The sequence below is a fragment of the Aspergillus glaucus genome, assembly GCF_001890805.1.
Source record: "Aspergillus glaucus CBS 516.65 unplaced genomic scaffold ASPGLscaffold_1, whole genome shotgun sequence".
In the NCBI taxonomy this organism is placed as follows: Eukaryota; Fungi; Ascomycota; class Eurotiomycetes; order Eurotiales; family Aspergillaceae; genus Aspergillus; species Aspergillus glaucus.
The window spans coordinates 746,793-765,493 of NW_019170453.1; the positions used below are offsets into that span (position 1 = coordinate 746,793).

The 18,701-nt window shown below is 50.6% G+C and overlaps 9 protein-coding genes across 9 annotated transcripts; 2 read left to right on the forward strand and 7 right to left on the reverse strand.

Annotated features, from left to right (window-relative positions):
• Positions 1-94: 94 nt before the first annotated feature.
• On the reverse strand, positions 95-674 carry ASPGLDRAFT_218712 (uncharacterized protein). The gene is made up of 2 exons (XM_022543138.1): positions 543-674; positions 95-481 (listed from the first exon to the last, which is right to left on the reverse strand). Exons 1-2 carry the CDS (start codon positions 590-592, stop codon positions 271-273), a joined length of 261 nt encoding a protein of 86 aa, XP_022405897.1. The 5' UTR covers positions 593-674; the 3' UTR covers positions 95-270.
• Positions 675-3,339: 2,665 nt separating this feature from the next.
• Positions 3,340-4,227, reverse strand: ASPGLDRAFT_1489656 (uncharacterized protein; the record flags this gene model as incomplete). Its single annotated transcript, XM_022541986.1, has 2 exons — positions 3,340-4,114; positions 4,190-4,227. The coding sequence occupies 2 exons, from the start codon at positions 4,225-4,227 to the stop codon at positions 3,637-3,639; spliced, it is 516 nt and encodes a 171-aa protein (XP_022405898.1). The 3' UTR covers positions 3,340-3,636.
• Positions 4,199-7,648, reverse strand: ASPGLDRAFT_161414 (putative regulatory protein Ral2). Its single transcript, XM_022542480.1, has 2 exons — positions 7,587-7,648; positions 4,199-7,410 (listed from the first exon to the last, which is right to left on the reverse strand). Exon 2 carries the CDS (start codon positions 7,239-7,241, stop codon positions 4,566-4,568), a length of 2,676 nt encoding a protein of 891 aa, XP_022405899.1. The 5' UTR covers positions 7,242-7,410; positions 7,587-7,648; the 3' UTR covers positions 4,199-4,565.
• Positions 7,649-7,850: 202 nt separating this feature from the next.
• On the reverse strand, positions 7,851-8,939 carry ASPGLDRAFT_161417 (peroxiredoxin). Its single transcript, XM_022542481.1, has 3 exons — positions 8,871-8,939; positions 8,203-8,817; positions 7,851-8,150 (listed from the first exon to the last, which is right to left on the reverse strand). Exons 1-3 carry the CDS (start codon positions 8,888-8,890, stop codon positions 8,117-8,119), a joined length of 669 nt encoding a protein of 222 aa, XP_022405900.1. The 5' UTR covers positions 8,891-8,939; the 3' UTR covers positions 7,851-8,116.
• A 783-nt stretch (positions 8,940-9,722) lies between these two features.
• Positions 9,723-11,494, reverse strand: ASPGLDRAFT_115464 (MFS transporter; the record flags this gene model as incomplete). The annotated part of the gene is made up of 5 exons (XM_022539692.1): positions 9,723-10,132; positions 10,182-10,331; positions 10,381-10,815; positions 10,867-10,944; positions 10,996-11,494. 5 exons carry the CDS (start codon positions 11,492-11,494, stop codon positions 9,723-9,725), a joined length of 1,572 nt encoding a protein of 523 aa, XP_022405901.1.
• A 565-nt stretch (positions 11,495-12,059) lies between these two features.
• On the reverse strand, positions 12,060-12,622 carry ASPGLDRAFT_41198 (uncharacterized protein). The gene is made up of 2 exons (XM_022545361.1): positions 12,166-12,622; positions 12,060-12,082 (listed from the first exon to the last, which is right to left on the reverse strand). The coding sequence occupies exon 1, from the start codon at positions 12,359-12,361 to the stop codon at positions 12,185-12,187; it is 177 nt and encodes a 58-aa protein (XP_022405902.1). The 5' UTR covers positions 12,362-12,622; the 3' UTR covers positions 12,060-12,082; positions 12,166-12,184.
• A 617-nt stretch (positions 12,623-13,239) lies between these two features.
• ASPGLDRAFT_62791 (EVE domain-containing protein) lies at positions 13,240-14,565 on the forward strand (the record flags this gene model as incomplete). Its single annotated transcript, XM_022548575.1, has 6 exons — positions 13,240-13,308; positions 13,480-13,615; positions 13,681-13,950; positions 14,009-14,026; positions 14,077-14,193; positions 14,249-14,565. The coding sequence occupies 6 exons, from the start codon at positions 13,240-13,242 to the stop codon at positions 14,563-14,565; spliced, it is 927 nt and encodes a 308-aa protein (XP_022405903.1).
• A 902-nt stretch (positions 14,566-15,467) lies between these two features.
• Positions 15,468-17,072, forward strand: ASPGLDRAFT_62792 (aldehyde dehydrogenase family protein; the record flags this gene model as incomplete). Its single annotated transcript, XM_022548576.1, has 3 exons — positions 15,468-15,595; positions 15,646-15,845; positions 15,892-17,072. 3 exons carry the CDS (start codon positions 15,468-15,470, stop codon positions 17,070-17,072), a joined length of 1,509 nt encoding a protein of 502 aa, XP_022405904.1.
• Positions 17,073-17,260: 188 nt separating this feature from the next.
• ASPGLDRAFT_53933 (F-box domain protein) lies at positions 17,261-18,645 on the reverse strand (the record flags this gene model as incomplete). Its single annotated transcript, XM_022548051.1, has 2 exons — positions 17,261-18,234; positions 18,288-18,645. 2 exons carry the CDS (start codon positions 18,643-18,645, stop codon positions 17,261-17,263), a joined length of 1,332 nt encoding a protein of 443 aa, XP_022405905.1.
• Between the last annotated feature and the right edge of the window lie 56 nt (positions 18,646-18,701).

Below are 18,701 nucleotides of genomic sequence, written 5' to 3' on the forward strand. Positions count from 1 at the left end.
CTGGGGCCACAGTCTGTGTTCGCCAAAAAAAAAATGTTGTGCATGCATCATGGACCAACAAATAATAGTACCGAGTCGCTGCGCCTATTGATTTTAAGAATGATGATGAGGGTACTGGGTAGATGGTTGTTTTTTTTTTTTTTTTTTTTTTTTTTGTTTTTTGAAATTTCTCGCCCTGATCGCCCAATCCTTTCGGTCATGGCAATTCTCATGCGAGAGTAAAAGCAAAAAAACTGAAATTCTTTTTCGGCGGCCCAATCAAATCGACATTCAAAGCGATCCATGTCTGCAATGCGATAAACGCGGACAGATCAACATAAGAGCCTGAAATATTGCCTGCTGTCGTGGATGGCCAACTGTCAAATCAACAGCACGAGTATCCCTTCTGGGGCTGGGTTTCGGCAGGAACAAAACAGCGCTACATTGGGCATCAACCATACGGTCAGGAGCAATCTGCAAGCCGCATCTTCGTGGAGTAGCACTAAAAGGTGTTAGTTTGTAGTTTGAATTTGGTAGATTGTCGGTCCTTGAGTCAGTCTTACTACTGTACGGAGTAGAGAACCACCAGAACACGGTGAGCAAAAGGCCCCATACTACTCCAGCACTTCGTACGTCTGGCATTTGTAATTCCGTACTTGTGTATGAGCTGTCTGCGCAGGTGCACTGAGGTGTATCGGCAGTGAGACCGCGGACACCGGTCACGGTCCTTTTCCGACGGATCAGAATGTGTCACATTCCGGCTTTTTCTTTTCTTTTTCAGGATTTCTCTTTCTTTGTCTGTCCTCTTTTTATCTCACGTTTCAAAAATGGGACCAACATCCTGACCCGGTGGGATGGTGTGAAAATGAGGTTATACCGATACGTGCTCGATTTGGAGACAGAAAAAAGAAAACAAGTGACAGGGATGACCAGGTTGAAAGAAAGCCGATCTATCCAAGTGCCGTGACCCAGTGATCTGAATTTGGAAAAAGATCCAGGCTGGAAAAAGCATAGAGGATCGGACATGGGCATGTTCTGCAGTGGATGAGAACGAGTCAGCGTCGTGGGCCCTGCGAGATGATCGATCTAAATCAAATCTCTATACAGAGTACATATAGTAGTGGTAGTTGTTAGCCAGCTGCATCTTTTTGTCATTGTAGTGTATGTAGCCTTTCATGCCTGACTGTCGTGGACGAGAGGTTCGTTGTTGATGAGGTCGCGCAGGTCACCTATTTGGTCATGTCACGGGACCAGCCCTCTTTCTCTTACCACCAGTACATACCTAGTCAAGTCACTCAATCTCAACCGCTCTAAGCGCTCGTCTTCATCACATTTTTACTCATATTCTATTCTAAACTAGACCAGACTGGACTAAATCACATCGATCCAGGTACCACAATCAACTGGATATATCACATCCAGGATGCATGTCTATACCCAATAATCCGGAACCACAGGTGCGTTATTTCACCCAAACAAAAGCAATCCTCCCACGAGCCCTGCTTTGCATTCCACACTTCGGCCGTGCATACATAAGCTTACATATGCTGACAGATATGCAGTGGATACAAAGTACAGCACTGAAAGGCATTGTTGTTCGTCCTGTGATTCGACATATGCATGCATGGCCTACATTTCGGCGCTCCGGGTACAGACACCCCAAGTGCATACGGAACCTGCTGAGTACCTACGTATATACGCAAGCTACGTCTACAGAACACATAAGCAAGGATCGTGATGCAAATCAGATCGCGAATGCAGACGGCCCGCATTCTGCATGCTTTGTGTTTGTTCTCGGGGAAGGACCCGGTGCGACTGAGGTGATGAGTATATTGGCCCATTGGGAGTATTTTTGGCCCCCGAGGATGGCACTCGAGGGAAAGTCGAGTGCGAGGAAAAGAAAGGATAATAATATACGCCGTACGGAGTATAGACAACTGGCGATATTTCTTTTTCTTCTAAATAAGGGAAATATGGAATGGCCGCGGAGTTGATATATCCAAATTTGGTGTGGTGAGGCACGTTCTGATTTGCCGGTTATCGTCTCAGCCGGGTGATTGAAGCCATCACATCGCGAAGTACGGACGGGATATGACATTTATTCGAGGCATCCCACTTAATCCCGCCGATGGAATGGAATGTTCTACGACTCTGTCAACTTCACTATACGTCACCCTTCTTGTACTCGCACGAAAGACGCGCGAGAATGCAAAAGAACTGGAATAACTTCGATCCGATCACTGACACTTGTACGCAGCATTATTATATTACGGTCAAAACATGTCCCTTTCGGTCCAAGTGCAGAGTGCAGACCACAAGTACTATGACACAATCCAAAGGTACACCGTAAAGGTATGTCTGGCAATTGCCCAATCCATCCAGGTACATACTTCAGCAGGTCTCCATACTCGTCGGAAGAGATTCGGAAAACAAACATCGGAAATCCACAGATTGATTGACGATCAGGAAGCGGCGGTAAGACAACTGCTCGACAACTGTGTGCTCCGTACTCTGTACTCCGCCCGTACTCCGTCCGTGAATACACATGTGGCATAATTAATTGCCACTGGCGTTGAGCTAGTCTGCTTTCGATCTGGAAGCTCGGAGCTGGATGAGCTCTGAAGACTATTGAGACCATTATTGAAGCCGGTCTTTCTTCACCCCACACCACACGCTATTTATTCAGCGGGACATGTTCCGACGACGCGTCGGTGGAGCTGACCGGTTCCTTCTAGACGATGACCGCCGAAGAATCGATGTCTCTGGAATACAGTCACTTGTACTAGGTATTTTGTGAAAACGAGAAAGCCAGGGATACACATCCTACTTAATAACTATACCAAACGGCTGACATACAGCGCCGTTGCCAGACATGCATTTGCAGCATGGATCACCAGTTCCTGGCAGACTGGTCATATAGGACTTTGGCAATTCGACTTGACTGGCACTGCAAATTGCCCGGGGCCGGCTCACCAGAAAATCCATGATCAACATTCGTTGACTTGCGACTTGCGGTCTGGGCTTACTTCCTGGCCCCATATCATTAGTACGTACGTACCATACCTACTTCCGGAGTAGTGTACCGGCAACTGCAAGTGCGGTGGCTGACCGTTGCTTTGCTTTGCTTTGCGTTGCCTTTGCGCTTGCTTGCTCCGTCCGTCCATCCGTCCGGGGTTGATTGTTGATCGTCTTGCCGAAACGAGTTGCCTCGGTTTGGACTTGCATTTGCACTGCGCTGCAGCTGCTACCTTTTGCTGCTAGGCCTTCCGTTTTCATTCGCGTGCAGTGCTCGTCCCAGAGTTAATTTGGGTTTGGGCATTGCAATGAGGCTGGCGACGCAGGCCAGGCCGTAAAAGCTAAAGCGAGTCGGTCTACGGCCGAGGGGATTTGATTTTATTTGATTTGATTTCTCCGCTCCGCGCGATAACCTTCCAGAATGTTTATTCATTCGACAGAAATTGTGCCATATGGCAATGCTGTTATGGAGCTCTGTCTTGGGGTTGAGCTGGCATTTTTACCCCTGCATTGTACATTATACTCTGGAGCTGACTGGCTAGAGCTGACTAACAAATTCAGAGCTGTCGTTCTCGGACGAGCAGTGACTTTTTTGCATCTCGTCCGAAGTTTCATGGATTAGATATGCCCAGAGTAAATCATTTAGCGAAAGATCCAACGCATTCCCATCTCATCTCGTTCATGCAAACTCGCCTGAGTGCCATGCCTCCTCTCAATAGAAACCACCCCAAGATACGACACAACAACCCTCTGCCCCTTCACCCCCTTCCCGGCTCGACTACAATCCACCATCGCCTCCAAAACCATACAGCACTGTCCACACAACGACCCCGGCACACCCCCGGCACACTCCCTGGGCGCCGTAACCGTCCTGTTAACCAGGGCCTCATCGTACCCGTGCCCGCTCCTCTGATTCAGATTTTGGTTCTGGTTCTGACTCGTATATCGTTCACCGATTAAATCCAGAAACACAATAACTGCAGCGGTAAGTGCGGTAAGAGATGATAGTTTGAAGGCGTTGTCGATGCTTGTTGTGGCTGGGTCGGTTTCGTAGATTATCAAGTATGCCTCTAGGAGTGTTCTCGCGTTGTGAGTGCAGACTGTTCGGCCGTAGCCTTGTCTATCATGTTGTTGTTCGGCTTCTTTTCGTTAATTCGCCAATTCAGAGTATATATATCGGGGTCGGAATGCTTACATGCAGTAGAGCTGCGCGTGCCTTTTCTCAATGGTCATTTTGGTGGCATAGTGGCGGTTTTGATGTCGGTTCGAAGCAGTTTTTCGGACGAATCCCTCGTCCGAGGTAGAGTAGGGTTTAGGGTATTAATGCCTACTGCCATGGCGCAATAGAAGCGCAGGTCATCCAACACAAGTCATAGATTCTCTATATGCTATCAAAGATGCTCAAACGCTCCAATAAACTCCTGTCGTCAAAAAGGGCAGACGTGAAATGAGAAAAGCATCACGCACGCAAGACTGGTATCCAACACTGGTATCTATATCTTCAATAAACCAACATAAATATAAACTGAGCAAATTTCCCAAAAGCGAAAGTGAAAGAGGGGAAGGAGGGTTTATGGACCACCCGGAACACCGCCCTCGAATGAAATCGGTCCGCTGGTACTGGCCGGTTTCGCGCTGCGTTCTCTCAACCGTCGACCCTCCATCAAACCACGCAGACCACGTTTCTGCAATCCGATAACACTGCTTAGATCGCCCGTCCAGATCTCTCCCTCTCCATATGCATCGGTATCGTGGCGTTGGCGCTGCCGACTCACAGAGCGAGAGCGATCACCGCCCATTGTGTCAGAGTCGGAGTAATCGAAGCTGGTATTCGTGGATGCGGAGGTGGAGGTGCTGGCGTTGCTGATTGAGCCTTCACGCTCGCGGGTAGCGCCTTGCTCTTGACGGTGACGACGGTTCCGGCCGAAAGAGAAGCTGGTGTTGATGCGGAGGGGTGGGCCGCGAGATGGTCCGCCAGAACTGCTCGACATGGAGCGGGCGGAGGTGGTGCCGTGTTCTGTGTCGGATGAGTCAGAGTTGAGGTGGCTGTTCGAGGCGTTCGTTCCAGCGCCGATGGTTGCGGCGTCTCCGGCTGCGGCTGCGGCGGCGGCTGTATTCACGCCGTTGAGGGCCTCAAGAGTACCGCCAATTCCGCTGGTAAATCCGGTGCCTCGTCCGCCTCCAGCGGCCATGGCGGCGGCGTTGAATACGGCTGCGGCGTTTCGGCCGTCGAGAACCTGGTGCAGACGTTCCACGGTCGCTTCTAGGAGACCATCTATCTGGTACGGTCGTGCCAGCTGTAGAAGAGAGCAGAGGATTTGTGGTGTGCAGAGTGATGATCCAGGTGCGGGAAGAGACGATGTGTAGAAGTAGTCGACGAGGACTTGCAGTGTGAAATAGGTATGGGGGAGATAGAGGACACGAGGACGGGTAGTAGGAGGCAAGGCATGCGCAGAGGGTATTTCGAGGTTTGCCAACATGGCTTTGGTAGGGTCTGCATGGTTGTTGCTGACCAAGGTGGTCGCGTTCGAGTAGCTGCTATTCTGGCCGATAGACGGGGTAATTGTGATAGTCGAGTTTCGATTTCCATACATTTGAGTCGGTGGTCGGAGTGTGGCTGAATCCGAAACTCCATTGTCGCATGACTCCCGTAATAGTTGGATGAAGTACGGACCCCATCGACGCGAGAGGATGCGCGAGTTCACCGGGATCCGTTCACCACCGATGGCCTGAAGCTCCATATCCGCCATCTCTGGAAGAGACTGGGCGAGTCTGCCCAGCTCATCCGAGGTGTTTGAGAACGGTCGCCCGCCCGACGAAGTCAACTGAAGCAATTTGTGCTGCAAAGAAGCTGGGACCGCCGGGGCACTGTACGACTGGTACCCGGACGTAGGAGCGACTTTGCAAGGATTGTTGTGAAGCCCAAAGGCCTCCAATTCGACCAGGCACAGGTGCGAGAAGTTAATCCGGCGGTGGTTGTAATCCTCCACCAGGCTGCGCTTGCGATGGCCAAGGATCACGAACGTGTTTCTTCTCGACCAAAGCATGCCCCGGTTCCAACTGCCCTGACCAAATACCGAACCACCGGCATCGATCCGGCCCCAGGTCAGGGTCCTCAAATCCAGTGCCCACAGCGCATACTCCTGTTTCGAAGAAGTGAGGTATGTGCCGCTCACGACGAAATGGCCATTGATAACGCCTCCGTTAGGGAATCGCAAGCCCGGAGGGGATGCCTGGCTAGGCATGGGCTTCTCGATCAAACGACCATCCGGTAAACGGATCTGGAGTTCTAACTTGACGTCCAAGAAGTTGTAGTTTGAATATATCAGCATCGGACACCCTTCGACCTGCGAATCGTCGATCGGCTCATGCGCATCCTTGTCCGTGCAGGCAGATCCAATTTCTGAGAGCTTCATGCCGACCAACGGGGCGACCACACTCCGATATGCACCGCAGCTTCGACCCAGGAAGTTGGTGCTGGTCCATTCAAGACTCCGAAGGTTAAAGACGCTGACCTGTTCAATGTAATGATTGGAGCTGTCCTGGCCTCCGGTCACGACCATCTCTGCACCCCCGAACCCGTCAATATCGACCCCAATGGACCCTTGATGGGCATCTTCAGAGGAAGGGTTGAAGTGGATGGCAGACCGGGGTGCATTGGCTGAAGTGAAATGGGCACTGGACGGCAGTATAGTTGCACAATGCGCGTATCGGCCCTGGGGGGAATCGTTCGTGGAAAGGCGCTTCCAGCTGCGAGACGGTACATCAAAGACATGGATATCGGACATGACGACGACTTCTGGCTGCGAATCTTGTCCTCCTGACCCATTGTTCAACGACTCTGGAGCCGGGGACATACCACCATAGCACACCAACTTCTCATCGCCCAGGGCACAAACGCTATGGAAGTATCGGGGAGGAGGAACATCGCCGGTCGCTTCAATTTTGGACCAATGGCGGCGGACCAAATCGAGTTCGTATAGATCGGACGTCAATTGCGGACGACTGCGTGAGAGAATGCGGCCACCAAAAGTGTAGAGTTTGTCGCCCAGGATAGTCGTTGTCGCACCCACCAGGGGACGCGGTTCCCTGCCTGTCGTCCTGCGCACATCGCAAACCAAACCCGACAAATTGATGGGACCCGAAGCAGAAGTGGACTGATTGAAAGCAGGCGAGTTTCCTGCGGTCGAAGGGTCGTCTCTGGCCGAATCCACCCAGCCCAAGCTCGACTGACTTCGGGACATCATCTTTACAGGCAAGACCCGACTCAATTGATTCAGTGTATTATCTTATAACGTAGCGCGCATTCCACACTGTGACCGGTAGCCGGAGGAGGGAACAAGTAACGAGGGACGCTCCGAAGCTAATGGACGGCAATACAGCGGTACAAATAATTGATCGATTGTGGCAGGGTTCCTGTCAGTCAAAGTCAGGGATAAGTCAATAGTTCAAAATCCCCTATAAAGGAATAGCAAGGAAAGCGAGACGTGTGCTATTAATATTATTCTGATCATCCCCGCCGATAAATAAAGGCCAGCGTAGAGCCGCACTGGGACGGGAAATCCAGGAGACGAAGAGAGGGAGAGCCATACCAAACGATAGTCCACAATTAACAACAGTCAGTCTCTCCAATACTGCGAGGAAGGAATATGGTGGTGGAAACCACTGAAAGACGAGAGAAAAACAGCGAAAAGAGACACGGAAAAGGAGCCGTTGGGCAGAAACCTAAGGCGGTCTGTCGGATTGACTTAGCGTAAGCTGTCAGTGTGCTTGTGCAGTATGAGTATGAAGTATAGTATTAATATAAGAGATACATACTCTGTACAAATATGAGATGCCGTGGGATGAACGACGCGGCGTTCAATTGAGGAAAAAGCAATACAAACACGGTTCGCTTGTCACTCTACATAGTCGGCTGGTTCCGATGGGTCTAAATATATAAGGCTACGGAGCACGGAGTACATATGCAGCACAGAGTACACCTGTACAGAGTACTGCAGGAACAGATGGAGAATGTAAATGTACAGAAGATTATATTCATAAGAGGTATCAATCAAATAACCTTCACAAGATCATTTTCACAGCCTTTTGTCTATCCATCAAATCATGATTCGTGATATATTTACTCCTTCTTGATGTTGGTGAAGCGCAGGTAACTATCTAATGTTAATATCAATCATTTTCTTTGGTAGAGAAAGGAAAACTCACGGCTTAACAGTGCGGACTTCACCGAACTTCTTCTCAGCATCCTCGGTGGAGACCGGAGGAGGAACGACAACATCATCACCAGGGAGCCAGTTGATAGGGCAGGTAACACCGTGCTTGTCGGTGGTCTGCAGAGCATCAATGACACGGAGGACCTCAGCGGTGTTACGGCCAGTGGAAGCGGGGTAGGACATGATGAGACGGATCTTCTTGCTGGGGTCGATGATGAAAACGGAGCGGATGGTCAGAGCCATACCCTTGGCGTCGACGTTGGTGGTGTCCTGGTAGTCAACCATGTCGTAGGCGTAGGCGACCTTGCGCTCGGCGTCGGAGATGATGGGGAACTGGAGCTTGGAGCCGGTGACCTCATCAATGTCCTTGATCCAGGCATGGTGAGACTCGACACCGTTGGCGCTGAGACCGATCATCTTGACGCCACGGGCAGTGAACTCGGGCTCGAGCTTGGCGAAAGCACCGAGTTCAGTGGTACAGATGGGGGTGAAGTCATCGGGGTGGGAGAAGAGGACAGTCCAGCTGTCACCGATGAAGTCGTGGAAGGTGATGGGACCGGTAGAGGTCTGAGCATCGAAGTTGGGGGCAACGGAGCCGAGACGGAGGCTGTGGTCGTTAGTATGGCTTCAATGTAGCTGTGAGGGTGAATTGATACTTACGGAGCGCGTTCCTGGGCCATTGTGATTGATTGGGGTGTGTAGAGGAGTTGTAGATGAGTATAGCAAAAGAATAGAGGTTGGTTAATTGTGAAAGATGTCCAGAAGAGAACCTCCGGGGTTATATAGAGGTATACCCCTCCACCCCTCCGGTTACCTCGAGAACCCCTCCGTCAATCACGCCATTGCCCAGGGCTGCCTGTTGATTGGCTGTCACCCCTAGGTTCTGCCCCGCGCTTCCGCCCGCTCTCGCCTGCATCCAACTCCAAATCACATGATGCCCCTCTACTTCTACTTTGACTGCTGCTCTTCTTTTCTCTGGCAGTCGCTGCTTCAATCTCTCCCTCTAAAGACTCTCTTTTTGCTATCTTCATATTCGTTTCCAGTGTGGTTGCATCTACTAATTCTAATCTCTTTCTCACCCGAACTTGTCGGCCGAGCCATCCTTCGCCAGGAATAGTCGGCCGACAATAGACCAATAAAGACGGTTGGCGATGGCGCAATTGCGCCGTGAAAAGGACGAAGAACGACGGACTAAGGCATTAGGATGATCAATTATGCTATTAACTTTTTCTAGCTGCAGTATTACTGTTATGTATCGAGTGATTGGAATCTAATTGTCACGGCAGGTCGAATGCGACTTTTTGGGATGCGCGCAGCTAACTCTGCTGCATGATTTGCTGCAAATAGGTCAGCGACATTTCGTTATGCATATGCACGGCGGAGGACCTACACTAGCAATCTTGCTCTTCGCACGGATCTGAGGCCCCTTCCACGCCAGCGCCCATGGCACGAGCGTCAACAAAATACCCTGCCGTCTGTTAGCAAAAGTCCACAACGAAGAACGATGATTCGTCATACAATTCCTCCCAGCAAACTAGAAGCACCGGGATACGTGAGGTTCGTGAACATGAAATTCGCAACCAACGGAAAGATACCAGCCAGGATGTTTCGACAGAACGACTGCGCGGCAATTGCGGAACTAGCATATCGATGGTATGTGTCGGCGAGATAGTTGAACGTGGCTAGGTAGATGGAAAAGATACCCATGGTGGCACAGCCCAGGGCGAGGGTGGGCACGATCCATGGAACAGATGAGTAGGACGTCCATCCAAACCAGAACAGACCGATTGGCATAAGAATGGACTCGACACAGGTAAAGTAGAGTCTACCTTCTGGTGTATTGGACATCTTGCCCAGTCGCATGGCCAGCTTCTCCTGGTAAATACTCAACATGGTGGCTAGGAGAGCTCCAATGGACACCGCTGCGGATTGTCAGTATGGACGAAACTTGATACAAGCAGGGCCACTCACCGGAGAATACGGCGCCAACCTGTTCCACATTGAAGCCATGGTTGGTCGAAAAGACAAGAGGAATGGAGCTGAAGTTAAGGTACAGGATGGCCCAGCTGAATGCGACCCAAAGGGAGAAGAAGAACACCACCGGTTCGGTGAACAAGAGATCTAGTTTCGTTAGTCACTGACTTCAGGTGGATGCCGGAATTGAACTTACGGAATGGTCGGTAACAAGAGATGGTGACCATTCTGACCAAGGTCTCTCGCTCCTCGTCACTCTTGACCTTCCACCGGATGCGCTGCACCCGTTGCTTTTCGCCTGAATCCTCCGCGGTGAAGACGACACCATAGTAACCCGCTTCCTCAAGCTTGTCATAATACTTGTTGAGAGCCTTGGCCTTGCCACTCAGCAGCACACTACCCCGGGTTTCCTTTAGGAAGGCCAATAGAAGAACCAAAAATATGGCGGAGGCAATGGCTTCGGAGTAGAAAATCCATCGCCAGGAAACGCGCATTTCAATGAAGCCGGAAACCAACGGTCCCAACCCGGTTCCAAATAGCGCGGCTCCGGAGAAGCAAGACATAGGGCCATTGCGATCCTGGGCATGATAGATATCACTAATGACACCACCCACCATGGTCGAGAACGTTGCTAAACCAAGTTAGCCTTGTATGACAATCAACATCAAGAGGTTCCACATACATCCACCAATTCCCAGGAAGAATCTCCCGACCAGCATCCCAGCATAAGAATCCGTAGCACCGCATCCGATCAAGCATACTGCATCCTGTCAGCACATATCAACCAACATTCAAACTCCAACAAACACACCTGTAAAAACCAACCCACTAGCCACAAAAATCGGCCTTCTCCCATTAATCTCCGAAAACGGCGCCAACACCATCGGCGCAATACCAAACCCAAGCGTAAACAACGTAATCCCCACATTATACGCAACCTTACTAACATGCCATTTCGCCGTCAACTCCTCCGACGGCGGCGTATACTCTCCAGCCGCATACGCAGACAATGCCGTAACGCAGCACGAGATCATGGTGATGATCGTCTTGCGCGGCTTCGACCATAGGAACGGCGAGGTGTATTTCTTTAGATTTGGTGGTGAGGGTGGTGGTGATTGGCCGGGTCGCGGGGAGGATGAGATCCCCATGGGGTTTGGGAGTGGGGTTTCGAAGTCGAGGTAGAGGTGTTCGATGTCTTGGTGGGATGCATCTTCGGTGGTGTTGAGGATTTTGTATTCTTTGTTGTTGTTGTTGTTGTTGTTGTTGTTGTTGGTTTCGTGCTTGGAATTGATGTTGTTTTCTAGAGTCATTGTCGTCTCTATCTCTGGAGATGCAGTTCCGATATTTGAATCCAAGGATTGCGATACCCGAGAGTTGTCGTTCATCGTCCGCAGTTCATAAACGTAGCACTCATGAACAGGATATGGAAACGCAAGAGGACAGATTGAGCGAGAAAAGGGATATATACAGTAAATCTTTCAAAGAAAAAAAAAAAAAAAAAAAACACAAGGAATTAGCAATCATAAACTGAAAGATTGAAGACGTGCTATCTCAGCCCTCCCCAAATTGGGGAATTGGAGACGGATAGGAATCCGAAAAGAGAGATCGGGTTCGGGCTCGGCTGCTGGGTAGAACTGGGGAAAAGTTGGGGAAATTATTCAGCATTAATCATTCGAGTCAAGCTTTGGATTGTTTCATGGACTCATTCTGAGTTTTGTTTACTGATTGGATACTCGAGTAGGCTGTTGCTCCCGGGGAAATATGGTTGGTATAGAGGGCTACCGCATCCGGCACAGCTACAAGTACGCAACAAGATCAACAGGAGCTCTCCAATTTGGTGCCGGGTTCCGAAGCTCAGAGCATGGACAAAGATGTTAAGGTTTTGATAATCCTTCAAGGTTCGTCCATGCGCATGCACGGATTTGAAATGTCGGTAGCCTTAAGGCTGATACACGCTGTGCGTTGTACGGAGTTATTGTAGATCATCTAACCGGGCGTTGTCAACGCATCTTCGAATGGAGTACATACATAGCAAAGTCAAACCGAGGGCTAGACCATTCTTCCCGGCTCGATTGGCGAATTGATATTGCAAAGATGGTACAGTTGCTGGAATGCAGCTTTCGGTGCTTTCCCATGGAGGACTCAGTGCGGCCAGCGGTTATATGCAATTCTCGCATAGCAGTCGGTACTTATTGAACATAATATAGCCCGTGATTAACTCGGAGAGTTGAACCAAGCTCTGATGTCTGTCAATCTTGGTTTCTTTCTTTGATTTCGGGGTGTTAGAGCTTGCTTAGAGGTGTCAAATCCGACGGCACGGCCGTGAAGCTCACTGAACGTACACTGAAGAGAATCGAGTAGTGCTCGCTGTTCAATATGAAATGCTTATAGCATTATTTGTACTTGTATATATTTGTTCATGGTCTGCAACGATTACCCAGCACGACTAGCTTGATCTTGGATGTTGTCAATGTCATAGCCTCTGAATATATATCCTGTACGCCAAATCAGGTGAGTGAATGTGCTCCGTAGAATATTAAAGACCAATAGTTCAGTGCTCATAATGCACAGTGCTTCAATATAAGTCCCATATACATCAGTATCCAAATCCCAAGAGAGTTGACTACGGCCATGTACTCCGTATACTCTGTAGACTGCTGTCATCTGAAGTCACGTGCGCTCCACCCGTCGCGTTCAAAACAAAGCTTCAGATTTGCTGGAATCGGCGACGATTTGCCTAGTCCAGGACTCCTGCGTCGCTCTCGCTTTCTCTTTTTCTTTCGCGCGCTTTTCGCTAGCCCTCTTTGCTTTTTTGAAAATTTTTCTTTATTTTTTTTCTACTTTTTCTTGGACGTATCTCGCGATTTCGCCCGTTTTCCCTTCACCATCGTCTCTTCCTCTCCCCGCTCGCTCCCTGTTGACGGGTCAATCAATCCATCGTCTGCGACTGCTTGATTGTTTATTTGCGTTGTATCGATTTGGATAGATTTTTATTGCTTCCGCGCGATTTTTACATATTTTTTTTCCTCGGCCAATTTCAAGCGAAATCAGCAAAATGCCGCCCAAGAAGCGAAAGACTTCTGACTCGCCAGAGGACGATAGGAATGACTTAACGGCGAACCAGGTGAGCCCGCGCTACTATGGGATATGGGGATGAACAGGAGGATAACCTCGCGGTTGTCTTTTTTATTTTTATTTTTATTTTTATTTTTTTTCTTCTTTCTGTTTCTTGGCTTTCCGTGATTCAAGACTACGGCCGCCTAATTCCAATATCGCTTCGGCTAACCCAATCCAGACAACGGCAGCACCCCCAACCGGAGAGAAGAGAAAGAGAGGTCGTCCTCGCAAGTACCCCGAAAGTGCCACTCCCAAACCACCACCAGGACCCAAGCGGGGCCGTGGAAGGCCTCGCAAGGAAGAGTCTGCGAAAGGTCCGTATGCCCTGAGGATCTGAGTGCGGGATTAGATTGGGAACTAACCCGTGATCCTGGAAAAGTGACAGTACCCAAGCCGACGACACCAAAAGAAGGCAAGCGACCTGTTGGACGGCCGCGCAAATACCCATTACCGAACGGAGCAGATCAGCGTGCGACCAAGTCGACGTCGGTAGAAGATAAGGAGGACTCGGAGGATGAGGATGAGGATGATGAGGGCCGGTCATATTGGTTGATGAAGGCTGAGCCGGAGTCACGGCTGGAGAAGGGTGTTGATGTCAAGTTCTCGATTGATGACTTGTGCGCGGCGCAGGAGCCAGAGCCGTGGGATGGTGCGTTTACAATTGCCGTCGAATGAGTTTATTGATATACATCGCTGACATTGCATAGGTATCCGCAACGCTTCCGGTAAGGTGCCTTGAACAATGTATAACGAGTAATTGGCTTACGAGGAATAGCACGAAGACATCTCCGGGATATGAAAAAGGGCGACTTGGCTTTCTTCTACCACTCCAACTGCAAAGTTCCTGGGATTGTCGGCATTATGGAGATTGTCCAAGAGCATTCCCCAGATGGTGCGTTCGAGACACTTCTCCGCACCGCAAGCACGCATACTGACCTAAGTTCCAGAATCCGCATTCGACCCCTCGAACCCCTACTACGACGAGAAATCCACCAAAGAGGACCCCAAATGGGACGTCGTCCACGTCGAGTTCCGACAGAAATTCCCCATCATGATTACTCTCAACGACCTCAAAGCCCAGTTCGCACCCGGCAAACCCCTCGAGAACATGCAAACCCTCAAACAGACCCGGCTCAGCGTATCGTCCGTGACGCGCGCACAATGGAAATTCATCATGAGATTAGCCAAGGAGAAGGAAGGCGCTGGGTTACGGCAGAGTACATCGGGAGATGACGAGGAGAGCGAGGAGTCGAGTGAACAATAGACGAGGACGCAACGCATGGAGCATTCTAGCCGATTCATATTTTGCAGCGACTCACGGGATGAGACTGGGTTATTTTCTTCTTTTTGCTTTTTATTTTTTTTATGGACATGGGTGTAATCGTTTTTTCTTTGTACACAGTCAATGGGGTATCTTACGATTTAGGACAATCAATTCAACAATTCAACTTTTGGAAAGACTCAACTCGGCTGGCAGATGCCTTTGACCATGTAGAGCAGACACCCTATGTCCTGTTCCCTGAAGGCTCCCTACACGTATGGCCCAAGTCCAACCTGCCCTAGCCTTGTATTATCCATCCTTCAGTGCTTATCCAAAACCGTCGCAAAGCCGGTATACTCTCCATAGACCTAGTATAATCGACATCGCATCGTCCTGCCACCCATATCGCAACGGTACATAGCGCACTCAACGAGAACGAACGAGGATCACGGGAGGTGAAGGATTCGAAAGATCGCAGCATCGATGCGGGGTTCTCTGACACCGGCCATGTCACTGTACAAAGATTTGTCTTGAATAAATGCAAGTCTTCTAAGTAGGCGTATCGCTCAATCACACCTGCAGATCAGTAGCACTCATAGTGGTAGTCGAAGTAGTTGTAAACTTGAGGTTGAGAGGAGAGAAAAACCCCAGAAGAGAAGGTCGATGCGACGAGGGGCATCTGGACCGCCGTATCAGCGGATTGAGACTCCATTGGACAGTCCTTCTATTTACCACCAGATAATACTCTGTACCCAGGCAATATTTAATAAACAGGTGAAGAGCCCATGAGTGGGCTTATGTTCTCCAGCGTCCGTCTCTGTGCGCGCAGTTTCCCCTCCTATTCTCATACTCTCTCCGTCCACCCATACAACCGATATCGACTCTTCCACAGCACTCACGCCAGAATGTCGGATCTGATGCTTTCGTTGACGGCTCCTAATGGACGCCAGTATACGCAGCCTACGGGTCTGTTTATTAATAACGAGTTTGTTGCGTCGAAGGATGGGGATAAGTTTGGTACTATTAATCCTGCGTGAGTCCACCTGCTACCTTGGGAAATAAGAATGATGCTAATGGAGACAGTGATGAATCGGAAATTGCTTCCGTCTACGCGGCCGGTGAAGAAGACGTTGATATCGCCGTCAAGGCAGCCCGGAAGGCTCTCAAGGATCCCTCGTGGAAGTCATTGCCCGGCACGGATCGGGGCCGCTTGATGTCGAAGCTGGCTGATCTGGTCGAGGAGCACAAGGAGACACTCGCCACGATCGAGACGTGGGATAATGGTACCCCTTCCACCCTCCTCCTTGAATACCACGGCTAACAAGTCAGGAAAACCATACGGCGAATCCCTCAACGCCGACGTCGGAGAAGTCATCAACACAATCCGCTACTACGCCGGCTGGGCCGACAAAGTCCACGGCCAAACCATCGGCACCTACCCCGAAAAACTAGCCTACACCCTCCGCCAACCCATCGGTGTCGTCGCCCAGATTATCCCCTGGAACTTCCCCCTAGGCATGGCAGCCTGGAAGCTCGGCCCGGCCCTAGCATGCGGCAACACGGTCGTCTTGAAACCCGCTGAGCAGACACCGCTCAGCATCCTCTACTTCGCTACGCTGCTTGAGAAAGCCGGGTTCCCGCCGGGCGTTGTGAACATCCTGAACGGTCGCGGGCGCGTCTGCGGTAGCGCACTTGTCGCCCATCCAGACGTGGACAAGGTCGCTTTCACAGGCTCCACCCAAACAGGCCGCGAGATCATGAAAATGGCCGCAGGCACAATGAAAAACATCACCCTAGAGACAGGCGGCAAATCGCCACTCATCGTCTTCGACGACGCAGACCTCGAACAAGCTGCCAAATGGGCACACTTGGGAATCATGTACAACCAGGGCCAAGTCTGCACCGCGACCTCGCGGGTGCTCGTCCACGACTCTGTCTACGACGACTTCGTCACGCTCTTCAAGCAAGCCATGGCATCCACCAACAAGGTCGGCGATCCCTTTGCCGACGATACCTTCCAGGGCCCCCAGGTAACCCAGGCGCAATACGAGCGCGTGCTCGAGTACATCGAAGCCGGGAAGAAAGAAGGCGCGACACTCGTCGCGGGAGGCGAGCCAGTCAAGAACGTCGCCGGAGGAAAGGGCTTCTTCGTCGCCCCCACCATCTTTACAAACGTGAAAGATAACATGCGCATCTACCGCGAGGAAGTCTTCGGCCCCTTCGTCGTGATTTCCAGCTTCGTTACTGAGGAGGAGGCGCTTGAGCGCGCCAATGATACTTCCTACGGTCTTGGTGCAGCGCTGTTTACCAAGGATATTGCGCGCGCGCACCGTGTCGCGTCTGACATTGAGGCTGGGATGGTTTGGATTAATAGTAGTAATGATAGTGACTTCCGGGTGCCGTTTGGGGGTGTTAAGCAGAGTGGGATTGGACGGGAGCTGGGTGAGGCTGGACTTGAGGCGTATACGCAGACGAAGGCGATTCATGTGAATTTGGGGTCGAGGCTGTAGATTTGCACGGCATGGGTCTTAGGTAGTCATGCAAATGCCATGATACAGCAACATTGAGGATACAAGCAGACCATGTTAACGCTGAGCCAGTATCAAATGAATGAATAAATTGACAACCAAATAACCTAACCATATAACCAAACTTGTAAAGAAATTTATGCATCACACCTGAATCCACAAAAGTGCCACTACCGCGGCCTCGCCATAACCCACTTCGCCCAAATCCAAGCCTGGTCACTATTAATCCTAACCCCATCATCACCCAACTCATCAACCGTCCTCGCTCTCAATTCCCCCGGCGTAATACCCAACCAATTAACCCGACCGTTACCATGTTCATAATCTCGCCCAGGCATCCGAGAATAGTTAACATGCACCAAGCTCACCCGCTGCAAGACAGCCATTTCATACCGCAGGACTGATAGCACGTCTTTCCACCGCCCGTCTAGAAGGTGGACGGTGTGTAGTTTGAATTCACGGAGGTGGTGGCTGTGGCGCCGGATGATGGAGGTGAGGTCTGCTGCGTTTAGAATCCAACTTTCTAGGCTGAGGGTGCGGAGGCGGGGGAATTGAAGGGTTGGCGGGATGACGTGGTCTATGGAGAGGGGTTGGTGGGTGAGAGAGGAGAGGTGGAGGGAGGTTAGGTTTGTGGTGGCGTTGAAGAAGGTATGGAACTGGGTGGACAGGGCTGTTATGTTGGTGTTTGCGTCGGTCATGGGGTCGAAGGTGATGTCTAGACTTGTCAGTCGTGAGGCTATGGCGGATAGTAGCGTGGACGGGACTTGTAGTAGCTTTGTTGTCATCTCGCGAGTGATGGTGTGGGTGTGCGGTGTGTAGAATTGGATCGGTTTGCAGGGGGATTCTGATAGAGCGATGCCCAAGTTGGTGATTGCGCGGGTGCATGCTGTCTCCCAATCTAGGACCACCGTCCCCTCTAGAGGGCCTCCGCGAATGCATTTTTCCAAGTTATTGTCCGTTTTATCCACCAGCCGCAGTAATTTGACCTGCTTCAGCGATGTAAACGAAGCAAACGCGCGTTGTAAAAGCGCCTGGTCACGGTTTGCATTCGTCAAGGAGTTCTGGTCCTCTAAGCGGCCGCGTAACACAGGGATTGGAACACGATATTCATCAAAGCCGACACCGCTCAGGACCTGCGGCCAGCCTATTTAATGTTCATCAGCGCCGTTTCTCTTCACGGGTGTATGCAGGTAGTACCGCTTCCTTGGTAAAATGGTCGCACCATATACGTGAAATGTCGGACATAACAGGCCAGCTGCATATCCAGCAAATGTTCCAACCGCCTGAAACCTTCTTCAGAGAAACGGACAACAAAGCGAGAAAACTTTCGGGGAGTGCCGATTCGCATGAACCGTTTGTTGACGAGTCGGAATCTGTCCAGATCGCTATTGGCCTCCGAGGGCAAGCCCCTAGTAGAGCTTGTGGAGCTGCCCAGAGTGTACATAGTTAAGCCTGGCAAAAAGTCGAACGGCCGTGGCTCTGGTCTCAACAGAAACGAGAGAATTTCGCTGAGCAGTTCATCTGCCAAGTCCTCAATGTGCCGTGGTCTGTCCATTGCTTTCGCGCATTCAGACAATTGCATGTCCTAACTGCCTTGACTGCTCGCAACGA